Source organism: Staurois parvus, unplaced genomic scaffold (assembly GCF_062004578.1).
Source record: "Staurois parvus isolate SC_StPar_1 unplaced genomic scaffold, SC_StPar_1.0 ptg000436l, whole genome shotgun sequence".
NCBI classification, from domain to species: domain Eukaryota; kingdom Metazoa; phylum Chordata; class Amphibia; order Anura; family Ranidae; genus Staurois; species Staurois parvus.
In genome coordinates this window covers 279,968-307,030 of record NW_028318232.1, presented here as the reverse complement: position 1 = coordinate 307,030, position 27,063 = coordinate 279,968, and the positions used below count along the sequence as shown (strand labels likewise).

At 40.1% G+C, this 27,063-nt stretch overlaps 1 protein-coding gene across 2 annotated transcripts in view; it reads right to left on the bottom strand.

The window, feature by feature from the left end:
* GUCY2C (guanylate cyclase 2C) overlaps positions 1-27,063 on the bottom strand; it is an 879,595-nt gene that overhangs the window by 727,973 nt on the left and 124,559 nt on the right. For both annotated transcript variants that reach the window (XM_089687691.1, XM_089687690.1), the window contains one exon: positions 18,154-18,272. In XM_089687691.1, coding sequence (XP_089543817.1) covers positions 18,154-18,272 — 119 coding nt within the window. The remainder of the gene's footprint in view (positions 1-18,153; positions 18,273-27,063) is intronic.

The window sequence follows — 27,063 nt, the reverse complement described above, 5'->3', positions numbered from 1 at the left end:
GCCAGGTGAATGGTAGGCTTTGACCTAGTTTTGTCTGCCAGCTCTGTGTTGATACACTGGATTATTTTGTTTGGTATGTCCTTCCATGGAACAAAGGAAGACAGTATTACTCTGGAGTGTGGGAATTTTTGTTGTGCAGCCTATGTTAGTTGTAGTAGTTTGTCCATGATAGCTCCTTTTGTCCCAGGATGTTGTTTGTGCCTGTGTGTATAATGATATTATGGGGGTTAGTGCAATATGGATCATTGATGACTCTTGTTGTCTGTTCTGTTGAACAATGAATTTTCGTGACTCTTGTTCCTGGGAAGAGCCGTTTAGTGTTTAGGTATTTCCCATTTGAGGCTATCATTAAATTATTTCAGGAGTTTGTTGCCTGTTCTTGTGGATTATTGATTGTCTTTGTGGTCTCCAGATTATTTTAGTTGTTTTGGCAATTACTGGTCTTTGTCTTGTTCATTTTTGGAAGTTGATTAGTCTCAGCGGTCTGTTGCTTGTTGGTGGGCACTTTGTCTGTAGAAACCATTCCCTTGGATTCTCTTTCCTGATTGTTGAGCTTAATTTTTGTTTTTAATATCACTATCTCTTCCCTCAGTTCTTGTTGTAGACTTTGCATTGTACATCAAATTTCTTCTACACAGATTTGTGTTCAGATTTTAATGTGTTTAGCTCTTGTCTCACCTGGTCATTTACATTTTTGTCACTTAACTGCTTTTGGAGCTATTCTTCGAATTGCACAAAGTCTCTCTCTAGTTGAGATAAGAAGCCTTTAAGGCAGGGGTGGGCAACTGTGGCCCTCCAGCTGTTGTAGAACTACAAGTCCCATGATGCATTGCAAAACTGACAGTTACAAGAATGACTCCCAAAGGCAGAGGTATGATGAGACTTGTAGTTCACCAACAGCTGGAGGGCAGAAAAGACATTAAAAAGGGCTTCTATTTATTATGAAAGGTGAAATTCTGCCTAAAAAGGTGAAATGAGATTTTAAATAGTAGAATTTTTGTGCTGAATGTATCAGGAAATTATGCCCCTCTTTATATGCATGCTGGAATGCTCCCAGACAAACCAGCAATGCTCAATTGGGCATATTACATAGTGTACATACATTACTACATTGCATTATATTATGTAATATAATATATATATATATATATATATATATATATATATATATCAATTAAGCAGGTAAAAGGTTTGGAGTTGATTCTAAGTGTGGTATTTGCATTTTTGCATTTGGAATCTATTGCTGTGAACCTACATCATGCATTCAAAGGAGCTCTCCATGCAAGTGAAATAGGCCATTGTAAGGCTTCAAAAACAAAACAAATCCATCAGAGAGATAGCAGCAACATTAGGAGTAGCCAAATCAACAGTTTGGTACATTCTGAGGAAAGAAGAATGTAATGATGAGCTCAGCAACATAAAAAGGCATGGGCATTGATGGAAGACAACAGTGGTGGATGAGCGCATGATCCTCTCTATGTTAAAGAAAAACCCATTCACAACAACCAGACAAGTGAAGGACACTCTCCAGGAGTTGGGCGTATCATTGTCAAAGTCTACAATCAAGAGAAGACGTCAAGGACGCCAGGAAGGAAGATCTTCGGGGGCGGAGCCTGGCTATGGCGGCGTAGACGAGCACGGGGTGAGTGCTCCCTGATGCCTCCGCTTCGCCTTGGATACCTGTTGGGGTAAAGGCACTGAGCCAGGGACTTAAGGTCGGCGGTCCCGGGTGTGGCGGAGAGAGAGATTGCAGAGACGAGGAACGCTGGAGGAAGAACGACCCGAGGAGGGGGGCTGCTGGGAGGACGAAGAGACGGGGCGTGATCTCGCGATCAGCCGCAGAGGAGCTCTGGGAAGGGGAAAAGCCGGCCGGCATCCGAGAAAATGGAAAGACGCTGATGTTTTTCCCCCCCAGCATAGTAATACAGTATGGACAGTGAGCCCCTAGCACCCCTGGGTGAAAAGATTCTAACCAGAGAGGACTGGGAAGTGAACTGCTGGAGGAGAAGCCCAGAGGAATCCCCCTGAAGAGAAAAAGAGATGATTGAAGTTCTTTGTTGGAGGCCTGCACTGTCTTAATAAATCCAATGGAGGGAATCGTAAGGAGAGGGTGAGTGTGGGCAGCTTGGGGCGGCCGAAATTGCATAAAAGTATATTGTTGCTGGAAAGATAAAGAGGACTAGTAAAAGGGGGGATTCCCTGGGGGAGTCTTCAAGTGATCTAATGAAATGACAAGAAGATACAGAAAGGAAATATATTGGAAAAGTGGACAATTTAAAGAGAGGATTGAAATCTGAGTCCCAGGCCTAAAGTGTCTAGATCTTATTGTGGTTCCAGTATTTAAAGCGAGAGTAAGGAGAGAAGAAGGAGGAAAAGATGAGTCTAAGAGATGAAAAACAAAAGTGTTAAAAGTAGTGGGCTAAAGGGGTCTCAGACAGGTACAATAAAAAAATATACGTCTCAAGGTAATGTGACTCCAGAAAGGTCTCAAGCTGTTAGGGAAAAAAGTGAACTGGAAATAAGCTTGGAAGGTAGCCCTAAGCCCTCGGTGGGAACGCAATATAGTAGCCAACAAACAACAGAAAATTTGGAGATAAGAGAACTAGAAAATGAGCTACAAGTACCAAACAAGAAGGAGATGGCGGATATGTTTAAAAATTTAGAAAAAATGATAAAGCAAGAACTGGTAAATATCCGAAGTGACCTGGGGCAGATGTTATTGAGGGTAGAGGAGACGGAGGAAAGAGTTAAAAACCATACCCAAGACATATCTGAACTGGAAAAAAGAACAATTGGTATCAGGAAAGAGCAAAAGAAACTACTTTATAAGATGGAGGTACAAGAAAATAGAGATAGGAGAAACAATCTCAGAGTAAGAGGAGTCCCAGAGGCCGCAAAGGGAGAAGAGATACGAAGCATAATATGTAAAATTATAAACTCTATAATGGATAAACCAGAAACAGAAGTGGTGAATCTAGAAGGTGTATATAGACTAGGAAGGATACAACAAAGAAGTGGAATAGAGAAACCAAGAGATATAATTAAATATCTAAAAGAAACGAGTGCTAGATCTGTGTAGTGGAGCAGCTAGCAAGAAAAGGTAAAACCTCAGAAAACCTCTTAGAATGACAAATATATATAAAAAACAAACATGCAGCACTCCCATCAATGATATTATGCAAATATAAATGTAGAAATATGTATACTACTCAGAAAATGATATTGAGCATATATAAATGCAAGATTGTGTATAGCACACACAACTATGAGTCACCATGCATAGATAAGTTCATAAATTCAATTCCAAATAGAAACGTGATGATAGGTGACAGTCTATATATAGCGAACGGACGATATTCGTGACATTAATGGTGAAGAAATGAGAATAGGTTGCACTAACCAGATAGTGCTATGTTAAGCATATAGATGATAAGGTCATCTGGGTGTGAACATCTGGACCCGGGTGTTCTGACTAGTAGCAGCATATATCACAGCATGTCAGCAGGGTTTCTGAATGGCAGAGTTCTGATTGATGACCACCAGAGGGAGCCAGCAACCAGGATCTCTTCAGACCAGGTATCCCAAAGTGTATGATGTATTCACAGACCAACAGAGGGAGATAGAGCTCTGGAGAATGTCCAGCGATTTCCTTAGAGAAAATTGGCTCAAGAAAAAAAGAGCCAGAAAACAAAAATATCTAAGTGTAACATTGCTTTATTAAAATGCAGAGAAATGGTAAACAATGCAACTCAGATGATATGCAAAAGGCCTGTTGGCCAGACAGGAGAAGTCCACGTGGATAGAAAGTCACTGAAGGCAGCTTTCTGACATGTTTCATGCCACGCACGTTCTCAAAGAAAGCTGGCCCCCTCAGTGACTGATCATTCATATATAGGGAACACATGCCCTTCAATTAGTTCTAACTGGCGTTCCCGCCGCTCGTGCATGCACAATTCGCGCCATTTTGTTGAAGCTCAGTATATGTCATAGCTTCTCATTGAGGACATAGCAGGTAATTAGAAGGAGTGTGTAGATAGTCACTCTACTTCTGCTTCTCTTTTTCCTTAACAATAATATGTCAGAACGCTGTTAAGCCTTGCAATATGCCGAATTTAGAACAAGAGAGGCTGTATGAATCCTGAAGATAGGTATTTGGGAAAATATGAACTTATAAGGAGGACCCAGTTATAAGTAATGTCCTATTAATTCAATATGAGGATCTATTTATTTAACAACCCTATGGAACTACAAGTGCCTGAATCTCCTTCAAAGGCATGTGCACACCCTTACCCTCACATCAATATTACACAATACAATAATATAGAGCTTTTTAAGAGACATAAAAGATACGCAATAATATAGAATTAAAAATTGTGATCCGACGATTAAAGTTTATGAATCACATATATGATATGGAAATAAAATTATTAAAAAAACAATAATAAAATGTAAAAATAAAATAAATCCATAAGAATAATATAGATGCCCCAATCTAAAAAATCCTGATAAAAATGGTATAAAATAAAATAACAAGCAGCAAAGAGGATCTGTCATAAATAAATACTGGCAGTGCCCATATTTCATTGGTAATTAGTAGTAGATATATGGTATGTTAATTGGCCTCCAGCATTCTCCCCTAACGCTCAAATTAATAGTATAAAAATGAGCATCACGCTGCATTGTTGCTGTTCGAAATGTTTTATCATAAACAGCAATATATCTTGTGCTGTAATAAGGTGTTCATTAAAACTGTATGTCGTGATTCTGTATTAGATCCTGTATAATACCTTTCTCCTCAACTGGTATCTATAAAGCAGTTGATATCCCATTCTACTAAACAATATGGTAGTGTGACAAGAGCACCCCTACCTGGAAACAGAAGGTTACTAAATGATCCACGCGGAGTAATATGAATTCAAAAAATTCAGACAATACTTTATTTGATCACATAGATCATAGGGAGGTTAAACATAAGCACCGTGAACATGTCAAACAAATAAAATCATGTTAAAAAGCACATCTCATATGGGCCTAATTTACCCTGTATACACGGGGAATTTTTTGAAATCCTCTTCAGAGGATAACATATATATACATATATACACGCTATCCTATTTAGGCATTGTATGCTGTGACATAGCCATATCCTAATGAAACCGCTTCAATTTTCTCAGATTGAGTAATTTTTGGAAACCCTTTATTGGGTATATAGACTTAGGTTCTCACGGCCTGCTACATACATATTATATGTGTTTGGAATCTACGTACTGTGACTACCTGGCTTCCCACCCCCATATGCACCTCTGAACAAGCATCAAGGACCTGATCTTATTTCAAGTCGACGGGAGTCTTCTTGATCTTCATTGATGGTAATATACCCATATTGTGTTCCTTTTTTTCAGGGTCTACTTGATGCCTGTGATTTATACATTTATATTTATTTCTATATATATCCCCAGAATCATTTGGTACTGTGGACTTTGTTTCACTTGGGGTGGCTACCCAGGAAGTCCCTATATTTGAGAAGCGGGTATGACAGTCTTACAACTGAGAAGGTAATTGAAGTGTCCACTAATTTCTGTAGAGGGACGCTTGATGAGGCCTGGATGCGATTTAGCTCCTATATTCTCATACATACATTGTGTATTTTTTGTGTTCCAGCTTTCACATACCAGGAGGTTCCTGACGTATATTGGGAATATATCTGCTGTATACATGGTATGGGATCCTCCTGCGCTCATGGGAATAACTGACACAATACAGCTGCTGTCACTTTAACTAATACCAATAAGTGCAAGAAATAAACATAAAATTAGTGAAGCGCTTGTATCTCATGAATACAATCATGTGTCTCCATAAAGTATAATAGTAAATCAAAGTGACCACGATATATATTAAAAATATGTGAACTCCCTCTAGTGGATAGAAAAAATAATGTCAACCGAAATGACTATAATGGCTAAATATCACACATTAAGAACCTAAATAAGTAGTGCATAAATCAGATATACTAAACAAAGTATATATACATGAAAACAGAATAATTGGCCACATACAATGGTGTCTAAATCAAACATAACTAATATATGCCATAAGTGAAAAAGACAATATGAAAGGTGAAAAAATATTCCATGCATGTGACTGTGCTTTAAGCTGGAACACACACGTGATCTCCACTTCTAAGTGCAAGTACTCTCCTTCAAATGGCAGCAATGCCTGCTCACCTCCCTTCCTCGACCCACACAGGGCCTCAAAGCAGTTACCACCTCAGTGGTGTATTCCTCTGGCAGACTCCTTAATCCTCCTCCTCTCTTATGCAACTCATAAAAAGATAAGAAAGCCTTCCATAGTGTAGTAAGTTTTAATAGGCAAAGTAAAAAGTGACAAAGTAAACCACTCACATGTTTTTTCACCTTTGATATTGTCTTTTTCACTTATGGCATATATTAGTTATGTTTGATTTAGACACCATTGTATGTGGCCAATTATTCTGTTTTCATGTATATATACTTTGTTTAGTATATCTGATTTATGCACTACTTATTTAGGTTCTTAATGTGTGATATTTAGCCATTATAGTCATTTCGGTTGACATTATTTTTTCTATCCACTAGAGGGAGTTCACATATTTTTAATATATATCGTGGTCACTTTGATTTACTATTATACTTTATGGAGACACATGATTGTATTCATGAGATACAAGCGCTTCACTAATTTTATGTTTACTGCTGTATACATGGCTTACTCTAATATAAGCTGGAAATTCATGGAAATCTAGGAGAATTACCTCACCATTACCCTATATTGCCATATATGGTGCTCTACTTGCTAAAATGACCCTATAATGAAGACGCCTAGTGCTTTTTAACATGATTTTATTTGTTTGACATGTTCACGGTGCTTATGTTTAACCTCCCTATGATCTATGTGATCAAATAAAGTATTGTCTGAATTTTTTGAATTCATATTACTCCGCGTGGATCATTTAGTAACCTTCTGTTTCCAGGTAGGGGTGCTCTTGTCACACTACCATATTGTTTAGTATGCATTTTCTGGGTTTATGGATCCACACTTATACAAGTGAGTCGGAGATATGATAATGACACCAGCTATTCGTGTCATTTTAGGTGGCTTGTTTCTGCTCTATTTTTGTGATATCCCATTCTATGTTGAGGCCGGATGGTGCTGAGGTACGTAGTAGGTATATCCATTTTGTTTCTAACCTGGATACTACTCGTTTTTTAAAAATGCCTCTCCAGTGGCTGTTGACAATGTCAATCCCCATAAATTTAAGATTGTGTGGATTTTTATTGTGTGCAGTGCGAAAAAGCATTGAGACAGAATGGTCTTTGTATCCTTTTTTGATGTTAGTTAGGTGTTCTCTAAGCCTGTCTCGTAAACGTCTGGTGGTTCTACCGACGTATTGTTTTCCACAGCTACATTCGAGTAGATACACTACATGAGTGCTATAGCATGTTATTACCGTTTGAATATCATAAGTTTTCCCGGTGACATTCGGTTGGAAACTTTTGATCGTTTTTTTGTGAATACCATTATGGGTACATAGCATACAATGATTACAAGGGTAAAAACCTTTTCGGTTCAGATTAAAATTAAACGAGAGTTGTCTAGGTGAATTCACAATGTTTGGTGCTAACATATTTCTCAAGGGGGGGGCTTTCCTGAATGTAATCTCTGGATGTTCAGGTAAAGCCTCTCCCAGTATGGGGTCATTCTTAAGTATAGACCAGTGTTTCTTAATGATTCTAGAAACCTTATAATGGACGGAAAACTGAGTGGTGAAAGGACAAAATCTTTCATTATACCGTTTGTCTTTTTTGAGATTTTCTCTGTCTATATTTCCCACCTCTTCGATTTCTTTATCTAGGATACAACTATCATATCCTTTTTCCACAATACGTGATTTGAGTATATTAGCTTGAACATTATAGTCCTCTAATTTGTTACAGTTTCTACGTATCCGCAGAAACTGTCCTTTTGGGATCCCATTCAACCATCTTGGGTGATGGCAGCTATTTTTTGGGATAAAACCGTTCTGATCTGTTTTTTTAAAAAAGCTTTTAGTTAAAATGTTGTTATCCTCAATAAAAAGCGTTAAGTCCAGGAAATTGATTTCTAAATAGCTGTATTCGTATGTCAACTTAATATTAAGATTATTGAAGTTAAGGGTCTTAAAAAAATTCTTTAGAGAAAATTCATCCCCTTTCCATAGCAGTAAAATGTCATCTATATAGCATCTGTAAAACATAACATCCGGTCAGTCTCTAGAATAGATAATTTCTTCTTCCCAATTTGCCATGAACAAATTAGCTAAACTGGGGGCAAATTTTGCCCCCATGGCAACGCCCGTAATCTGCAAGTAGTATTTATCTCCAAACCAAAAATAGTTATGCTTCATGGCGAAGTCAGGAAGGTCTAATATAAAGTCTTTTTGTAGAATTGGGATATCTACTGCTGTGTTCAAGTATAATTTAGCCGCCAGCATTCCATCTGAATGTTTGATGTTGCTGTACAATGAAGCTACGTCGGCTGTTAAAACATAAGTCGGTTGTTGGATCTTAATAGTTTTCAAGTCCATTATTACTTGTTTAGTATCTTTTAATTCTATATTATTGTGTATCTTTTATGTCTCTTAAAAAGCTCTATATTATTGTATTGTGTAATATTGATGTGAGGTTGTGCACATGCCTTTGAAGGAGATTCTGGCACCTGTAGTTCCACAGGGTTGTTAAATAAATAGATCCTCATATTGAATTAATAGGAGATTACTTATAACTGGGTCCTCCTTATAAGTTCATATTTTCCCAAATACCTATCTTCAGGATTCATACAGCCTCTCTTGTTCTAAATTCGGCATATTGCAAGGCTTAACAGCGGTCTGACATATTATTGTTAAGGAAAAAGACAAGCAGAAGTAGAGTGACTATCTACACACTCCTTCTAATTACCTGCTATGTCCTCATTGAGAAGCTATGACATATACTGAGCTTCAACAAAATGGCCACCGCCGGCGCGAACTGCGCATGCACGAGTGGCGGGAACGCCAATTAGAACTAATTGAAGGGCATGTGTTCCCCTATATATGAATGATCAGTCACTGAGGGGGCCAGCTTTCTTTGAGAACGTGCCTGGCACGAAACATGTCAGAAAGCTACCCTCAGTGACTTTCTATCCACGTAGACTTCTTCTGTCGGGCCAATAGGCCTTTTGCATATCATGTGAGTTGCATTGTTTACCATTTCTCTGCATTTTAATAAAGCAATGTTGCACTTAGATATTTTTGTTTTCTGGCTCTTTTTTTTTTGAGCAAATTTTCCCCAAGGAAATCGCTGGACACTCTCCAGAGCTCTATCTCCCTCTGTTGGTCTGTGAATACATCATACACTTTGGGATACCTGGTCTGAAGAGATCCTGGTTGCTGGCTCCCTCTGGTGGTCTTCAATCAGAACTCTGCTATTCAGAAACCCTGCTGACATGCTGTGATATATGCTGCTACTAGTCAGAACACCTGGGTCCAGATGTTCATACCCAGATGACCTTATCATCTATATGCTTAACATAGCGCTATCTGGTTAGTGCAACCTATTCTCATTTCTTCACCATTGATGTAACGAATATCGTCCGTTCGCTATATATAGACTGTCACCTATCATCACGTTTCTATTTGGAATTGAATTTTTGAACTTAGCTATGCATGGTGACTCATAGTCAACCCCAAGGCATAAATCTATGGAGGGGTGGGGCCCTCAAAAGATGAATAGGCAAATGGAAAGCCTAAATAAGGGAGGGGTGGGAGAGGGAGGGAAGGGAGGTGGGGTTGGGGGGTGGGGGGCTGGGGGGGAGGAGGGAGTGGGTGGGAGGGGGGGAGGTGGTAAGGGAGGGGGAAGAGGGGGTTTTAAAGCTGACATCCTGCATAAGAGAAGAGGTATAAGGATTGGGAAGAAGAAAGTAGATGGTAAAATAGGAAGAAGACAAATGAAATATGGAGGAAGTACAGTTTGTAACCCATAATGTAAATGGGTTAAATTGCTCAGGTAAAAGATTTAGGCTATTTAGAGAACTACAGCATAGAGCGGCCTCAGTGGTATTTTTACAGGAAACGCACATTGAGTTAAAAAAAAACCTTAAGTTGAACTCTAGATACTATCCGATATGGTACTATGTAGATTCCCCAGTTAAGAGAGCGAAGGGGGTAGCTATAGGATTTGAAAATAATATTAGGTTTGAACTGGAGGATAGGAAGACGGATCCGGATGGGAGGTTTTTGTTCTTGAAGGGTAAACTGCAGGACATTGAGTGCAAGCTCGCTAACATATATTGCCCAAATAGGAAGCCGGAGATGTTTTTGAAAGGGGTTCTGAAGAAATTGATGGACTTTGGAAAGGGATATTTAATAGTGGCTGGAGACTTTAACCTATGTATGGATTCACAAATAGATACAACTTCTTTAGTGCAGAGAGGGGGGAATAAGTCAATGGGATTATTGAAGAAGGTGATGAGAGAGAGTCAACTGGTGGATAGTTGGAGAATTGTGAATATGAGGGATAGAGATTATACTTTCTTCTCTAGAGTACACGAGACATATTCTAGATTGGACTATATATTGATAGACCATCGACTCATTGAGGATTTGGTTGGGGTAAAGATAGAGGCAATGACTTTTTCGGATCACGCTCCTGTTGTAATGAAATTAAGATGGGGAGGGAAGTCATCGGGAGGTCTATCATGGAGGTTGAATGAGGCACTTCTCATGGACCAAGACACTGAACGGAAGATTAGAGAGGAGATAAAGAGATTTTTTGAGGAGAATGAAACAGGAGATGTATCATTGGCTACAGTGTGGGAGGCGCATAAAGTATACATAAGAGGAATCTTTATTGCGATTGGGGCAAAAAAAAAAAGGGAAAGGCGAGAGAAGATCAGTGGGCTTTTAAACGAATTAGCTGAGATGCAACTCCTACATAAAAATAATATAATGAAAGAGATAGAGCAAAAAGTGATAAAAAAGAGGGAAGAACTAGAGAAAGCGATGGAGGAAGAAAAAATGAGAATTTTTAATAAAATTACGGGGGAAAGATATAAATGGGGAGATAGACCGGGAAAGTACCTAATGAGAGCCTTGAGGAAAAAGAAGAATAGGAATTATATAGATAAAATAAAAAATTCCAAGGGAGAGTTAGTCCACTCAACCAAAGATATCGCAAAGGTATTCAAGGATTACTATAGTAAGTTGTATAACATTGCCCCCAATGATGCTACAAATAAGGATAAAATGGTAAATATTGAAAAAAGAAGGGTGTATTTAAGAAATGCAGGACTACCAAAATTAAGTGGAGAACTATTAAACTCCTTAGAATCTGAAATTACACAGGAAGAATTAAAAATAGCATTAAAAAGCTTTATGACGGGAAAAAGTCCTGGTCCAGATGGGTATACTGTGAGGTATTATAAAAAATATAGTGGCTTACTGTTACCTAAGTTAAAGACATATATGAATGCGTTAGGGGGATAGATGGAGATGAGACAGGAATCCCTACTGGCCCAGTTGGTTCTAATACATAAAGAAGGTAAAGATATCTCTCAGTGCTCAAGCTATAGACCGATATCGTTTTTGAACACAGATACGAAGTTGTATGCAAAGGTCTTGGCGAATAGGTTAAAAGATCTGATGCCAGAGTGGGGATCAGGTGGGCTTTGTTAGGGGAAGAAAGGCTCGAGATAATGGCTTGAGATCCCTGATGCTTATGCAGAAAAGTAGAAAAGGAAGAAATCTAGTAGTGTTGCTCTCGATAGATGCGGAGAAGGTGTTTGACAGGGTTAACTGGAGCTTCATGATGGATACATTAGAGGTTCTGGGATTGGGTATTAGGATGAGGAAGTGGATTGGAAGGTTGTATGAAGGACCTTCCGCGATGGTAATGGTAAATGGGGAGAGATCAGAGATTTTTGCGATGTCAAACGGAACCAGACAGGGTTGCCCACTGTCCCCATTGTTGTTTGTTTTATCTTTGGAATCCCTGCTGTCAACAATTAGGAAAAATATAGATATAAGGGGAATTAGCGTAGGAAAGATAGAGCATAAGGTAGCCGCATTTGCGGACGATTTATTGTTCTATATTGGAAACCCTAGGATAACACTTCCAAACCTAATGAAAACATTGAAGGAATATGGGGAATTGTCAAACCTAAAAATTAACCCGGGTAAAACAGAGATATTAAATATAAATCTTCCAAGGAGTGAAAAAGAAAAGATACAGAGAGAATTTCCCTTTATATAGAAAGATAGAGAAATAAATACCTGGGAGTGAAACTCACTTCTTCACAGAAAAACCTATATAAAGCTAATTATATCCCATTGTTAAACGAGAATTGAAGAAAATTGGTGGAGGAAATCCTTCCTGGTTAGGGCGTATTAATTTGATAAAAATGGTAATTCTCCCCAAGATCCTGTATAAATTCCAGATGATTCCCATTAAACTCCCAGAGCTGTATTTTAGGATAATTAAGAGAATGGTAACAAGATATATGGAAAAATAAAAAACCTAGAGTATCATACGAAGTGCTAAGTAGAAATAAAGAAAAAGGTGGGTTGGGAGTGCCGGATTTAGAAGATATTACAAGGCAGTTATACTAGCAAGAATTTTTGATTGGATGCACAATTCAGAGGGTAAAAATTGGGTCACAATAGAAAACACACTCAGTGGAAAGGATTTGAGTAGGATTGTTTGGGTGTCAACACAGTTTAGAGAATTAGCTGAGAGTATGAGTCCTTATACTTTGATGGTATTAAGGGAGTGGGATAGAAAGCACAAACAGAGGAATTGGGATTTTAATTCACTGTTAATGCCATTAAGAAATTCAGAGTTTTTTCCCCCAGGTAAAGAGGAGATTACAGGAAAATGGATCAAGAAGGAAGACGCTCAGTTGAGAGATGTAATGGAGGGGGTAAACTTAAGAACACTGGAGGATTTGAAAAGGGAAGAGGGAGGGATTTTCACAAAGATAGATATATGGAGGTATAATCAATTGAAACAATTTGTGGGGAAATTGATGAAGCCTCTTAGAATTAGAAAAGATTGGAATTTATTTGAGAAGTATTTGGAAGTTCGAGGTGATGGGAAGCACAGCACTGCTAAAATATATAAAATTCTCACTGATTTAGATAATAAGGTAAAATTAAGGTACATAGAAAAATGGGAAAAGGATTTAGGGGTGGAGTGGGAGGAGCACACACAAAGAAAAATATATAGATTGGTACACGAGAATGTCAGTATGCGTGAGGTGGAAATGAACTACAAATGTTTGATAAGGTGGTATAAAACACTGACGATAGAGCACAAGATGAGTGGGGAGAAACAACCTTGGTGTTGGAGAGGGTGTGGAGGGCTGGGCACAATATATCACATATGGTGGGAATGTTCAAAAATACAAGTATTTTGGAGAAAGGTTATAAATCAAATTAGGATTATCACTGGAATTGAGATTGGACTGGACCCTGAAACTTGCCTTTTTTATAATACGAAAATACCAGTGAATAAATATAAAGAACTGGGTATATGGTGCTATCTAAATGCAACAAAAAGTTTGATACCTAGGTTTTGGCGTAAAGTTGAGGCACCAGGGGAAGAGGATTGGATGAGTAGGGTGGATCAGATTGCTAGATTGGAGAAATTATATTATATACAGGAAGATAGAATGGAGGCATATTATATGAAATGGGAGAAATGGGAGGAGTTTAAGGTAAAGGTGAAATAAATAAATTTGTAATTAAGTACCAAAAAAAAATATATAGAAATGTATTCTTCTTTCTTTTAAATCTTTGTATCCAGAGAATGTGAGATAAAAGTTAATCAGATAGATGCCAGGGGTCCACTGAAAGGGGGGAGGTGGGTTGAAGGAAGGGGGTTAAGGGGAGGAAAATGATATGAAATAAGTGGTTTTATGAGAATGTTTTTGTATTTCCTTTTTGGATTTTGTATTGTCATATTTGAAAATGAATAAATATTTAAATAAAAAAAAAAAAAGAGAATACGTCATTCAGGCTTATGAATGGTGCAAACCATTCATAAGCCTGAAGAATAGAAAAGCCAGATTAGACTTTGCCAAAAAACATCTAAAAAAGCCAGACCAGTTCTGGAAATGCATTCTTTGGACGGATGAAACTAAGATTAATCTGTACCAGAATGACAGGAAGAAAAAAGTGTGGAGAAGGCTTGGAAGAGCTCATGATCCAAAGAACACAACGTCATCTGGAAAACATGGTGGAGGCAGTGTGATGGCATGGGCATGCATGGCTTCCAGTGGCACTGGGTTATTGGTGTATATTGATAATGTGACAGAAGACAGAAGCAGCTGGATGAATTCTACAGTGTTTAGAGATATACTGTCAGCCCAAATTCAGCCAAATGCAGAAAAGTTGATTGGATGGCTCTTCACAGTACAGATGGGCAATGATCCAAAACACACTGCAAAAGCAACCCAGGAGCTTTTGAAGGAAAAGCAGTTGAATATTCTGCAATGGCTGAGTCAATCACCTGATCTCAACCCAACTGAGCATGCATTTCACTTGCTGAAGGCAAAACTAAAGGCAGAAAGACCAACAAACAAAGAACAACTGAAGACAGCTGCAGTTAGAACCTGACAAAGCATAAGAAAGGAGGAAACCCAGTCTTTGCCTGAAGTCTGGAACCCATAGACATTACCAGTCATTGCCAGTAAAGAATTCTCAACAAAATAATAAAAAATGAACATTTTTTTTATGATCATATTAATTTGTCCAATTAGATTTGAGCTCCTGAAAATGGAGGGACTGTGTATAAAAGTGGTTGCAGTTCCTAAAATTTGTACTTGATATTTATGTTCAACCCCTTGAATTAAAGCTGAAAGTCTGCACTTCAAATTCATTTGGATTGTTTAGTTTTAATTTATTCTGGTGAGCCACTCAAACCTTTTCTATTATAATTTCTGTAGTAAAATGTAGAATTTACTTTTTAATGCGTTACCATATTGTGCATCAGTGCTCGCCTGTATGTACAGTGCATTATGGTTACATTAATTGTCAATGGCATTTTTGTAGATAGCCCCAGCACACAATACAGTAGCTTCTGAACACACAACACATACTGAGCATTGTAATGTGCTGTTTTAGCAAAAATGCTGCTTGTCCGTTAACTGCTTTGTTGAGATGCGTGGACAATGCAACCAAAATTAATGCATGTTACAATGTGTGTTAAAGGGGTAGCAAGCTATGAAAAAAAAAACCACCCTGCAAGATAAGGGCATAATGAGTTAGTATGCATCACACATTAAATGAAGCTCTCCAGCGGCGCACAGTCACTGCTGACAGGGCTTCCATCTTCACCCAGTGTTCCTTCCATGTTTGCAGGCTCTGGTCATTTGAATGGCCAAGCCATGATGACATCACTCCCTTGCATATGCATAGGAACCACAATCATGGCGGAACTCTCTACTCAGTATGTCGTTATAATAATAACTGCTATTTTACAATTTCCTTAGTAAGTAATGCATCTGTTTAAAAACTATTTAATCATTTTTGGGCTTTCAGACTTAAAGGATAAGTTCACCTTTTAGACAAAAATAATTAATGCACATTTTTGTGCAGGTAAAAAAATGTGCATTTATAATTTTTGTCTACAGGAGCCTGGAAAGCATTGGACCAGTGATCAGTAGATCGCTGATGCCATGCAGGTCTCCTGCACACCTGTCAGAAAATTTGCTTGCCGTAAGGGATTTACGAGCAAGCAGATATTCTGACAGGAAGCTTTAATGAACTACTACGGTGCTCCACAGCGCCGTGATAGTTCATTGAAAACTACAAGCCGAGAGCCGCTAAGGCTGCAGGGACTTGGAAGTTCATTCATTCACTTAAGTCCGTGAATGAATTATGCGATCATGTGGGCAGAGCCCCACACAGCCGTGCTATTTTCAAATTTGAAAGATCGTACAGGGAGACTATGGGAACATGTTGCATGTTCCACCCTAAAAATGGGTGGAACATGTAACATATTCCCAAAAGGTGAACTTATCCTTTAAATATCCTATATTTTTGTTATAGTACTTTTAAATCAGGAACAATAGGTGTTCGTTTAGGGGTTACATTACTTTAGTGATAGGGTCAGGCTTATTGATAAATGTTCATAATTAAAGGAACTGGTTTTCATTGTTAGTTGGCAAAAGATATTAGTTCTGAACTGTCATAGCCAAAGACCAATTTACTGGTGTTGGGAAGGGTTAGAATCTCTGTAAAGCTATGGCTGCTTTGTCCTTTCCTGATTTTCCTGCTGTATTTCTCATCTATTTGCAAGTGAGGCCTCTACTTTCACTGATATATTAGATGAATATATTAAGTAGGTTTATTTTGCTTGGATACCAGGGCTAAGTGCTACTGAACTTTCTATTTTGTTTATAGGTAATCATCCTCAGGGCCACTGATAGGGGATACAGGCAGTACCATGTCCTGTACCATGCCCAGACCCACATGGGGTCAGCAGAGGAGCCCTGGCAGGGACTGCCTGTGGGTGGTCTCAGTGTAGTGTCCACATCTGAGTTCTAGTAGTGGAGTTCCTAGGGGAGGACAGGGTGGTCCACAGTGGTTATAATCACTCAGAGGATGCCTTGTGCAGCCATTGGTGACATGTGGAGTGGCTACAGTTTGGCAGGTGCAAGAGTGCTCTCTGTGTTCATGCACCTGGCACTGAAAGAAGAAGAACTGTCAGGTGAAGTGATGTTTGCCCAGCAATAAAAGTTTAGTCTTGAAGGAGAGAGAGGCAACAGTGTGAGAGAGGGGGTGGAGTGGTTATTACAGACTGAGCCTGCCACTGACAACCAATGCTAAGGCTTATAACAGCCTGAGCCTGCCACTGTCCATTGATGCTGGCAAGGGTTATGACATCCTGAGCATGACAATGATGCTGAGGGGAGTTATTTTTACAGTATGAGCTTGCCACTGACTACTGATGTCTGGGAGGTCTTTTACAGTCTGAGCTTACCACTGACTATTGATGCTCGAGATGGGGGGTGGCTATTACAGCCTAAGCCTTCCACTAAGCACTGATGCTGGTGGAAGGTTAATATAGCCTGAGCCTGTCATTGACCACTGATGCTGGAGGTTTTATTGCAGCCAGAGCCTACCACTGATCACAGATGCTGGAGGGGGGGTTATTATTATAGTCTGAGCCTGTCACTGATAACCAATGATTGGGTGTTAAACTTTATCACTATTGACAAGTAATGAAGGGGGAATATTCTGGCCACTTACACCAGTGGGGTGGGGGGGTTTACAATTACTGCCATTCACACCAATGATGGATCTTATTTTACTTCCACACTACAACCCATCCACCATAAAGTGACACCTTCTTTAATGGGCACAGCCCTGGGTGTTTGGCTGGTGGTACACCACATGTGCCACATTTTTCCTTTGAAGGCCTCCCCTCCTAAGTACTTTCACAAAGCATCTCTCAGCTCTTGCATGTAGAGTGGATTGATTTGCTAAGTTCATTACATCTGCATACAGTTGTAACCGCACTTACAACTTCTGCTGTCTGCAAACCATGGGCCAGTTTTACTGCCAACCACAACATGCATGATGGATGTTAAATTCTGTGAGTATTACTGAAAATAATTTTGGTGCATGGTGGGGGGTGAGGTTAAAAAAATGATCTACTCTGAAGGCCAGATATGCTAGACATGCCACTGATTTCAGGAAGCAGGAACAGAGCTCAGATATGATTAACAGTGTTAATAATATTAGCTGCTTACAACCTCCTTTACCCAGACAGGTCTACAGTTGTAACTTGCTTTGGCAGTTTCACACCTACATGCATGCATTGTAATACCATGTTGTACGTGTATTTTGGAGAAGCTCCAGTTTTGGCCCCCAATGCACAGGTACACGGTAAACAAGCACCTGACACTTTAACACATACAGTACATGTGACAACACTAGAGCTGTTTTGTAGTGCATTGGGGAAAAAAAAGTCAGGTCTGTTCTCTGGTGCCTGCACACTCATTGAGGACTGATAGAAAATGATTGGGCACATTGACATATCAAACAGCAATTTTTCCTTTAGAACTAATAAAAACACTAAAAATGTATTAGTGATATACCATTGCTTTTTCGGTTTGGATTTTCTACAACCTTTTTCACATCATTTTCTTTCAAGATTTGTCTGAAATTCAAGGCTCCAGTGAAATAGGAGACAGTAGGCTCCAATGCATTAATATACCTGTCAAAAAATCACATTAGAGAATACCAAATCATTATCACATCTTGTCAGGATACATTATATAAAGAAATAATATTTTGTTATTGGCATCTAGAGCATGTTTTTAGGCACAGGATTCCCATTATCAAGAACTAGCATGCATAGTCTTGCTGCTCGGTAGTTCGCTATTAAAGTATTCTGTACAATAAAATACCCCACTAACACTACTGTAGATCTAATAATGCCATACATGCACAATTCTATGGCTAGATTTTTGTGATAAAAATATTTTAAAAAATATATTAGGGAAAAGGTAGGGGAAGTAAATCACAGGATACACCAGCCTGGAAAGAAAAAACACTAGGCAGGTTTGCCATGTCAATTTGTTGAATCACTGGAGAGACCGTAAAAATGTATCACATCCTGGAAGCCCATAGATGTTACTGAAGTATTGTAGAGCAAATGGTTAGGCCCAATTGTGTTAGTACCAAAGCCCAATGGCACCCCCGCATAGCTACAATGACTTTGGAAATCATAATGAAGTGTCTATGTTTAAAAGGTATCCCATGCCCAGCCCAATACATCACCACACTGGACCTCTTTTCTTACCAATTGTATCTAGGGGTTTATAGCGCCTTCTCCCATGATACCCTATAGTCAGCAAACTATACAGGACTTTGCTTACTCACTGAGCTGAGGAAATAATATAACATTTTCTGGTTCTGAATTGTGGTAGTAAAAATTACCCTTCTTTCTTAATTATAGTACCCCTTTGCATTATATTTACCTTGTATATAGATGTGTAATGTGGTCATGAGTCCTCATGGGTCAGTGTATTGACCCATGAGGACTCACAACCACATTACACATCTATATACAAGTTAAACATTTTAAGTGTATTCTCTAGTACCGTAGTACACTGTATGTAGTGGTCTAGTGAGTCAGCAGTTAAGCTTGTTAGTATGCAATGTGAGGCTTCTTGATTTTAACATGGCTATTCAACCTGTTGTATTTTTTTACTTTTTGTAATAAAGATTTATGTTTTATAAAAAAAAAAGTGTGTTCCCTTTCAATGACAGTAAAGTCCATTTGCTCTTTTTCTATGGATGTACAAATAATTATGGATGTGGCAAATGAGCAGTTTATATTTCTATGTTGAAATGCCAATTTTCTAGGTTAATAGGTAACGTATTGTCAAGCAAGGTCTTGGGAGGCTGGCCTCGGGGACATGTACCAATGCAAAAAAAAATATTTTAATTATCGTACAGATAAAGACAGGATCTTTTCAAGCAGCTCAAAAGGTAACATTAAAAATACAAAAATATTTTTGGAATAAATGCTTGAGGGATAGCTGTATATACAGTAGTTTCACAGAACATTACAACTCTCAGAGACAGCATCATTTGCTTAAATACAGCAGCAGCAACCCAATATGGTTAATTTTCATACCAAGAAGTCTTTATTAGTAGTTTTTTCAAAGACAACAGTTTTTTGTGTAGCAATAGAAGCAATATAGCTAATGTCTAAAGTGCCGTATATAAAAAAAGAGAATGTTATTGATATTCACGTCATACAAATTGTCAAACAGTGGCAAAAGGACCACTCCATTTTGTGTGCAAAGTTCAACTTAATGTCAACCCAGTGTGCACAAAAACAGCACCAAAGCACAAACCCACATTCCCGAGATGAGGCAGTTGTTAAGCCAATGAAAATTAACTAATGATGGGCTGCATGTTCGAGTCAAACGTAAGTTTGACTCGAACATGGGCCGTTCGTTTGTTCACTGAACACACAAACAGTACGAGCGTTCTGCGAGCTATTCTACACCACGTCCCACAATGCACTGCGCCCTGGCCAAAGCATTGCATCACAGGGCAAGATGATGCCACAAGGGGGTGTGGGGATGATCTCACCCCCTTGTGACATCATCACCCTATTTAAGAACTGTCAGACGGCAGGAGCCAGCATCGAGGTTGGAGCTTTTTTTTTTTTCGGGTCAGCGGTAGCAGCAGAACTACTTCAGGGGACATTTATTTTTATTTTTAATAAAGGACTTGCCAAAGACTGTCTGTTGTCTTTCTTTACACTACACTTTTTTTTTGTGAATGGGTACCGCATACTCATTCACATGGGGGGGGATCTGGGGCCCCCTTGCCCGCAGACCCCCACAACCCTGGCCAGAAGAAGCCCTTGTCACCATCTACATGGGGACAAGGTGCTTTGGGGGACCCCTGCCACAAAGCACCCCCCCCGCGTTGAGGGCATGTGGCCTGGTATGGTTCAGGAGGCGTCGCTCGCCCATCCCCCCCTTTCTTGACCTGCCAGGCTGCATGCTCAGATAAGGGTCTGGTATGGATTTTGTGGGGGACCCCCACGCCATTTTCTTTTACATTTTGGCATGGGGGTTCCCCTTAAAATCCATACCAGACCAGAAGGGCTTGGAATGGATGGGAGGGGGGGGACCCCAATAATTTTTTTTGGTTTAATTTTAATTGTCAGGCAATGCCGACAATTCTTTTGACATTCAGCTGTCAGAAGGGAACTCCACTGGCAGCTGAAACATGAATGAATGTTTCACTACTAAAATACCGCATGACTTAATAATAAAACTCATGCAGTATTTTACTAACTGTGCGCTATCTTACCACATACTCAGATGTGGTAAGATACCACTAAGTAAATTGTCCCTGTTCGAAGTTCGTTGTCGAGCTTTTGGTAGGCTTAAATGTTCGACCACAAACCGAATAGAGGGGTGTTCAGCCCATCACTAAAAATAACATTGCCATGTTTTAGAGACAGCAGCTAAGCATATGCCATATTGTCGAAGGAGTATGGAAGCAGATCGGTTTGGGCCTGGGGCAGTAATAAAAGAAGTAGATATTTTGCCCAGACCAATTTTCAGCTTTCAGTGCCCTCACACTTTGTATGATAATTATTCAATCATGCAACACTTAACCCAAATGAAATTGTTGCCCTTTTTCACACAAATAGAGCTTTCTTTTAGTGGTATTTAATCAGCACAGTTGTTTTTAATTTTTTGCACTATAAATGAAAAAAGACCAAAAATAAAAAAAATAAATTCTTTGTTTCTGTTATAAAATTTTGCAAATAAGTAATTTTTCTTCATAAATTTTGACCAAAATTTATACCGCTACATTGCTTTGGTAAAAAAATAACACCAATCAGTGTATATTATTTGATCTGTGTAAACGTTATAGAGCCTAGCTCAAGCTATGGTACCCATCAGTGAAAGTTGATCACACCTGATCAAACCTAATGTACTGATGGCCTCATCTCATTTCTTGAGACACTAACAAGCCAGGACAGTACAAATACCCCTCAAATGACCCCTTTTTGGAAAGTATACATTCCAAAGTATTTAGTAAGAAGCATGGTGAGTTTTTTGAAGCTGTAATTTTTTTCCACAGTTCTTTGGAAAATTAAGAAATACATTTTTTTCCCACACAATTGTAATATTAACAGGTTATTCCTCTCACATGGCATATGCATACTTACAACTACACATCAAAACACATTCTGCTATTCCTCTTGAGTATGGGGATACCACACTTTTTCACAGCCTAGCCACATAGAGAGGCCCAACATGCAAGGAGCACTGTCAGGTGTTCTAGAGGCATAAATTAAACATTTACTGTAATTTCCTGACTACCTATTACACGTTTGAAGCCCCTGAAGCACAGGGACAATATAATTTCCCACAAAATTACCCCTTTTTGAGAGTCAAACATGCCAATGTATATTCTATGAGGCCTAATGAGTCTTTTGAACATGTCATTTTTTTCCACAGGTTTTTGGAGAATGTGGAAAGAAAATGAAAACTAATTTTTTTTTTACACAAAGTTGTCCATTTATAAGATATTTCTAACACATAGCATGTGCATACCTTGAATTACACCCCAAAATACATTCTGATACTTCTCCTGAGTATGGGGATACCACATGTGTAAGACTTTTCCACATCCTGGCCACATACTGAGGCCCAACATCCAAGTAGCACCTTCAGGCTTCTAATACAGCATGTACATACCAAGCATTACACCCAAAAATACATTCTGCTGAGCAAAAGGTAAACAAAAGATTACCTGTGATTTTTAGTAGTGCAGTTGTCCACAGAGGAGAGCATTGGTCCAGGCAGCAGGCAGGGATGTGGTCAGGGACAGGGAAAAGAATTGCCCAGGCAGCAGACAGGAATACTGTCCATAATCAGTACGGGCAGAAGGCAGAGATATTGCCAGCACAGTCAAAGCATGGGTCCAGGAAGCAGGCAGAGATTTCGTCAGCAACAGCCAAAGGAATTGTCCAGGCAGCAGGCAGAGACATGATCAGCACAGCCAAAGTATTGGTCCTGGCAGTAGCAAGGAACATGGTCCATAAGCAGGCAGTACATGTAGCGGGCAGTGGTGTGGTCACTTCAGGTGGCAGGCAGAGGCAAGGTTAACCAGTTCCCAACCACGCTATAGCCGAAGGACGGCTACAGTGTGGTTGTCTGGTTCTGGGACGACGTCCATAGACGTCATTCCAGAACATGCTCCCCGCACACCCCCAGCGCCATAGGTGATCGCTGTGTCCTACGGACACAGCTGATCACGGGATACAGTAAATGGCCAATCATGGCGACCTTTTACAACGTGATCAGCTGTATCCAACGACACAGCAGATCACCGGAAAATGCAGTTGCCAGTTATCGGCTGCACTTTCCTCATGCTGTCACAGCGTGAGGAAAGTACTGCCAAGAACCAGCCATTGTCAGCGAAGGGATTGGCACTGATCAGTGCCCAGCAGTGCTGCCCACCTGTGCCACCCACTTGTACCAATCAGTGCCTCCCACCTGTACCCATCAGTGCCACCCATCTGTGCCCTGCAGTGCCACCCTATTACTGCTGCCCAGCAGTGCCACCCATTGTAGTGTATTGTGATAGACAGTCCACGTTTTATTAGATGATCAGTAAAATGACAATTTTATAGTCTTGCTAATGTCTGTTTCTTGCTCTTTAAATTCCTTACTCTCAAGTAAACAATCAGATATAGGTTGACAGAACAATGATGATAATTAAGATGGCGCCTTCATCCGGTGTCTCACCCTTGGTGACTCATTAGGAGAAAAGTATCTTTTAATGTAAACAACCCCCATAAAAGGGAATGAGTCTCTTTGGGGACAATGATTGGAAGATATCAACACGGATGGAAGAACACGCAGAAACCCAGTGGACTTTTCACCCAATCAATGTATATGCTTTGCCTGCATCATATGCCCTATAAATGATACTGTTAGTTCCTCAATAAAACAGAATTTTAGGAAGTTGGCAAACTGCAAAGTGTCAGTGTCTTACTTCCACGTGCACGTATTCTCATATTAATTTGGCTCACTGGTAGATCACGGTAAATGGTCTGTAAGTGACCTAGTCCAAGACATTTGTTGCCCAGCGTGGAGCCCGGGTTCTGAACACGGGATCAGCCAACCCAGAGTGGATGAGGGGGACCGTGGAGCATTCCAGACGCGGAGACTGATCACCTCCAAAAGCGGTAAGTGAATTTTTATGTCTAATAATTCCTTACCTGCGTAGTCTGGAATTGCCCAGCGGGACTACTCACCCGTCTGGCTGTCCGTTGATCAGCAAAGTGACAGGTATACTTGCCCGGGGCTCCTTTGAACCCACCTGTCAGTGTAACGTCATCTACCAGTGTGATATGTCTTGTCTTTTGTGTTGTCTGTGTGTACCAGTGTGATTGGTTGGGTTGTTGTTGATGCGCCTGTGAGGGAGGGGAGAATTACGGCAAAATATTCCTCGTCAGGAGTGGACAGGATACACCCTGATATGAGAGAGGGTGCCGGGAACTCGCAGTCGCAGTAATGGTGACTGACGAGGGGAACTCGTAGTCGCAGTAATGGTGGCTCGAGGGAAATAACCACAGCCAGGGATTGATCTTGTGGGGAGAAAAAGGGTAAAAAAAAAAAAAAAAAAAATTTTACTTGTTGGGATACTGGGGACATGGGGGAGTGATGGGAAAATTCTGGATAAGGGATATGTATAGATCAAACTGATGGAAATCTTCCAGAGATACTGCTCCCACCTATAACCCACTTATGCCAAAGATCAAAACGTTGGCAGAGATGGTGGCCATAGCAAACCCTACATACGAAGATACTATAGCAGTAGAAACCGGCCTCTCAGACACTAATCTGTGGTTAGAATGGATGAGATACAATGCAAACTCGCATAATAAGTCCAACTGCTATGTGTGTGGGCATGCCAGACCACATCTGGGGACGGTGCCACTAACCCTACCAGATTCCATAGAGGAGTGTGTCTTAAGCCTGTATATTAACGTCTCTACGAACCAGTCTTTATGTGAGGACTGGAAGAAACGTTACCCCCTAATCCAAGGAGACGAAAAGGCCCCAAATGGGTTAACTATATATCCCGGTAATTATACCTGCTATGCAAACTATGAGGGAGGAGGAAAGTTCCTGGGGAACTTCACAAAGGGATTCTGTGCTGCTTATAGTACAGCCCGGTCAGATATAACCCAGAACCAGGTCATATCATTGGGGGATATATTCTGGATCTGTGGTGATCAGAAGATTAGGACCCGACTGATAGGGAAATGGAGAGGGGAATGTACAGTTGCAAGAAAAAGTATGTGAACCCCTTGGGATTACGTGGAGTTTTGCATGAATTGGGCATAAAATGTGCTCTGAATGTCATCTAAGTCACAACAATAGAAGAGCACAGTCTGCTGAACATAATACTACACAAACATTAGATGTTGCCATGGTTTAATTGCACATAACATGTAAACATTCACAGTGCAGGGAAGAAAAAGTATGTGAGGCCCTAGCTTAATGACTTCTCCCAGAGCTAATTGGAGCCAGGAGTGAGTCAACCTTGACTCCAATCAGTGTGATGATATTGGATGTGTTGCTGACAGCTGTCCTGCCCTTAAAAAACACACACCTGTTTTGGGTTTACTGGTTTCAAGAAGCACTGTTTGATGTGAACCATGCCTCGCAGAAAAGAGCTCTCAGAAGACCTACCATCAAGAATTGTTGACTTGCATGAAGCTGGAAAGGGTTACAAAAGTATCTCCAAAAGCCTTGATGTTCATGTGTCCACGGTAAGACAGACTGTCTACAAATGGAGAAAGTTTAGCACTATTGCTACACTCCCTAAGCAGGGACGTCCTGTAAAAATGACTGCAAGAGCACAGCGCAGAATGCTGCATGAGGTAAAGAAGAATCCCAGAGTGTCAGCTAAAGACCTACAGACATCTCTGGCACATGCTAACATTTTCGTTGACACATCTACAATAAGGAAAACATTAAACAAGAATGGAGTACATGGGAGGACACCACGGAGGAAGCCATTGCTGTCCAAAAAGAATATTGCAGCACGTTTGAAGTTTGCAAAAGAGCACCTGGATGTTCCACAGCACTACTGGCAAAATATACTGTGGACAGATGAAACCAAGATTGAGTTGTTTGGGAAGAACACACAACACTATGTGTGGAGAAAAAAAGGCACAGCACACCAACATCAAAACCTCATCCCCACTGTAAAACATGGCGGAGGGAGCATCATGGTTTGGGGCTGCTTTGCTGCCTCAGGGCCTGGACGGATTGTTGTCATTGATGGGAAAATGAATTCCAGAGTTTATCAAGACATTTTGCAGGGAAACGTACGACCATCTGTCCGCCAACTGAAGCTCCGCAGAGGATGGGTGATGCAACAGGACAATGACCCAAAGCATACAAGTAATTCAACAAAACAATGGCTGCAACAGCACAGAATACGCCTTTTGGAGTGGCCCAGTCAGAGTCCTGACCTAAACCCGATTGAAATGCTGTGGCATGACCTTAAGAGAGCGATTCACACCAGACATCCCAAGAATATTGCTACACTGAAACAGTTTTGTGAAGAGGAGTGGTCCAAAATTACTCCAGATCGTTGTGCAGGTCTGATCTGCAACTACAGGAAACGTTTGGTTGAGGTTATTGCTGCCAAAAGAGGGTCAACCAGTTATTAAGTCCAAAGGTTCACATACTTTTTCCTCCCTGCACTGTGAATGTTTACATGTTATGTGCAATTAAACCATGGCAACATCTAATGTTTGTGTAGTATTATGTTCAGCAGACTTTGTTCTTCTATTGTTGTGACTTAGATGACGTTCAGAGCACATTTTATGCCCAATTCATGCAAAACTCCACGTAATCCCAAGGGGTTCACATACTTTTTCTTGCAACTGTACCCTTGCCAATGCCATAATGCCATTGCACATCCTCTCAGATCCCTTACTTAAGGGGCCGCCCAACCCCCCCCCATGCAACCAAGCACAAACGAAGTGCCCCACAAGGGAGTTTTGACCCCCATGTCTATATAGATGCGATAGGAGTCCCAAGGGGGGTACCCGATGAATTCAAGGCCAGAGACCAGGTGGCCGCAGGATTTGAATCCCTATTCCTCTTCATCACTGAGAACAAGAATGTAGATTGGATAAACTACATCTACTATAATCAACAACAGTTTGCAAACTACACACAAGATGCCTTAAAGGGGATAGCAGAGCAGTTGGAGGCTACTTCTAACATGGTCTTTCAAAATCGTATGACACTCGATATGTTATTAGCTGAAAAAGGGGGGGTTTGTAAAATGATACCAAAGACCATGACCTGCTGTACATATATCCCAGATAACACAGGCCCAAATGGGAAGGTGACACTGGCCATCAAGAGGTTGGAGGACCTGTCAAATGAACTTAAGGAAAACTCTGGTATTACACATCCCTGGGATCA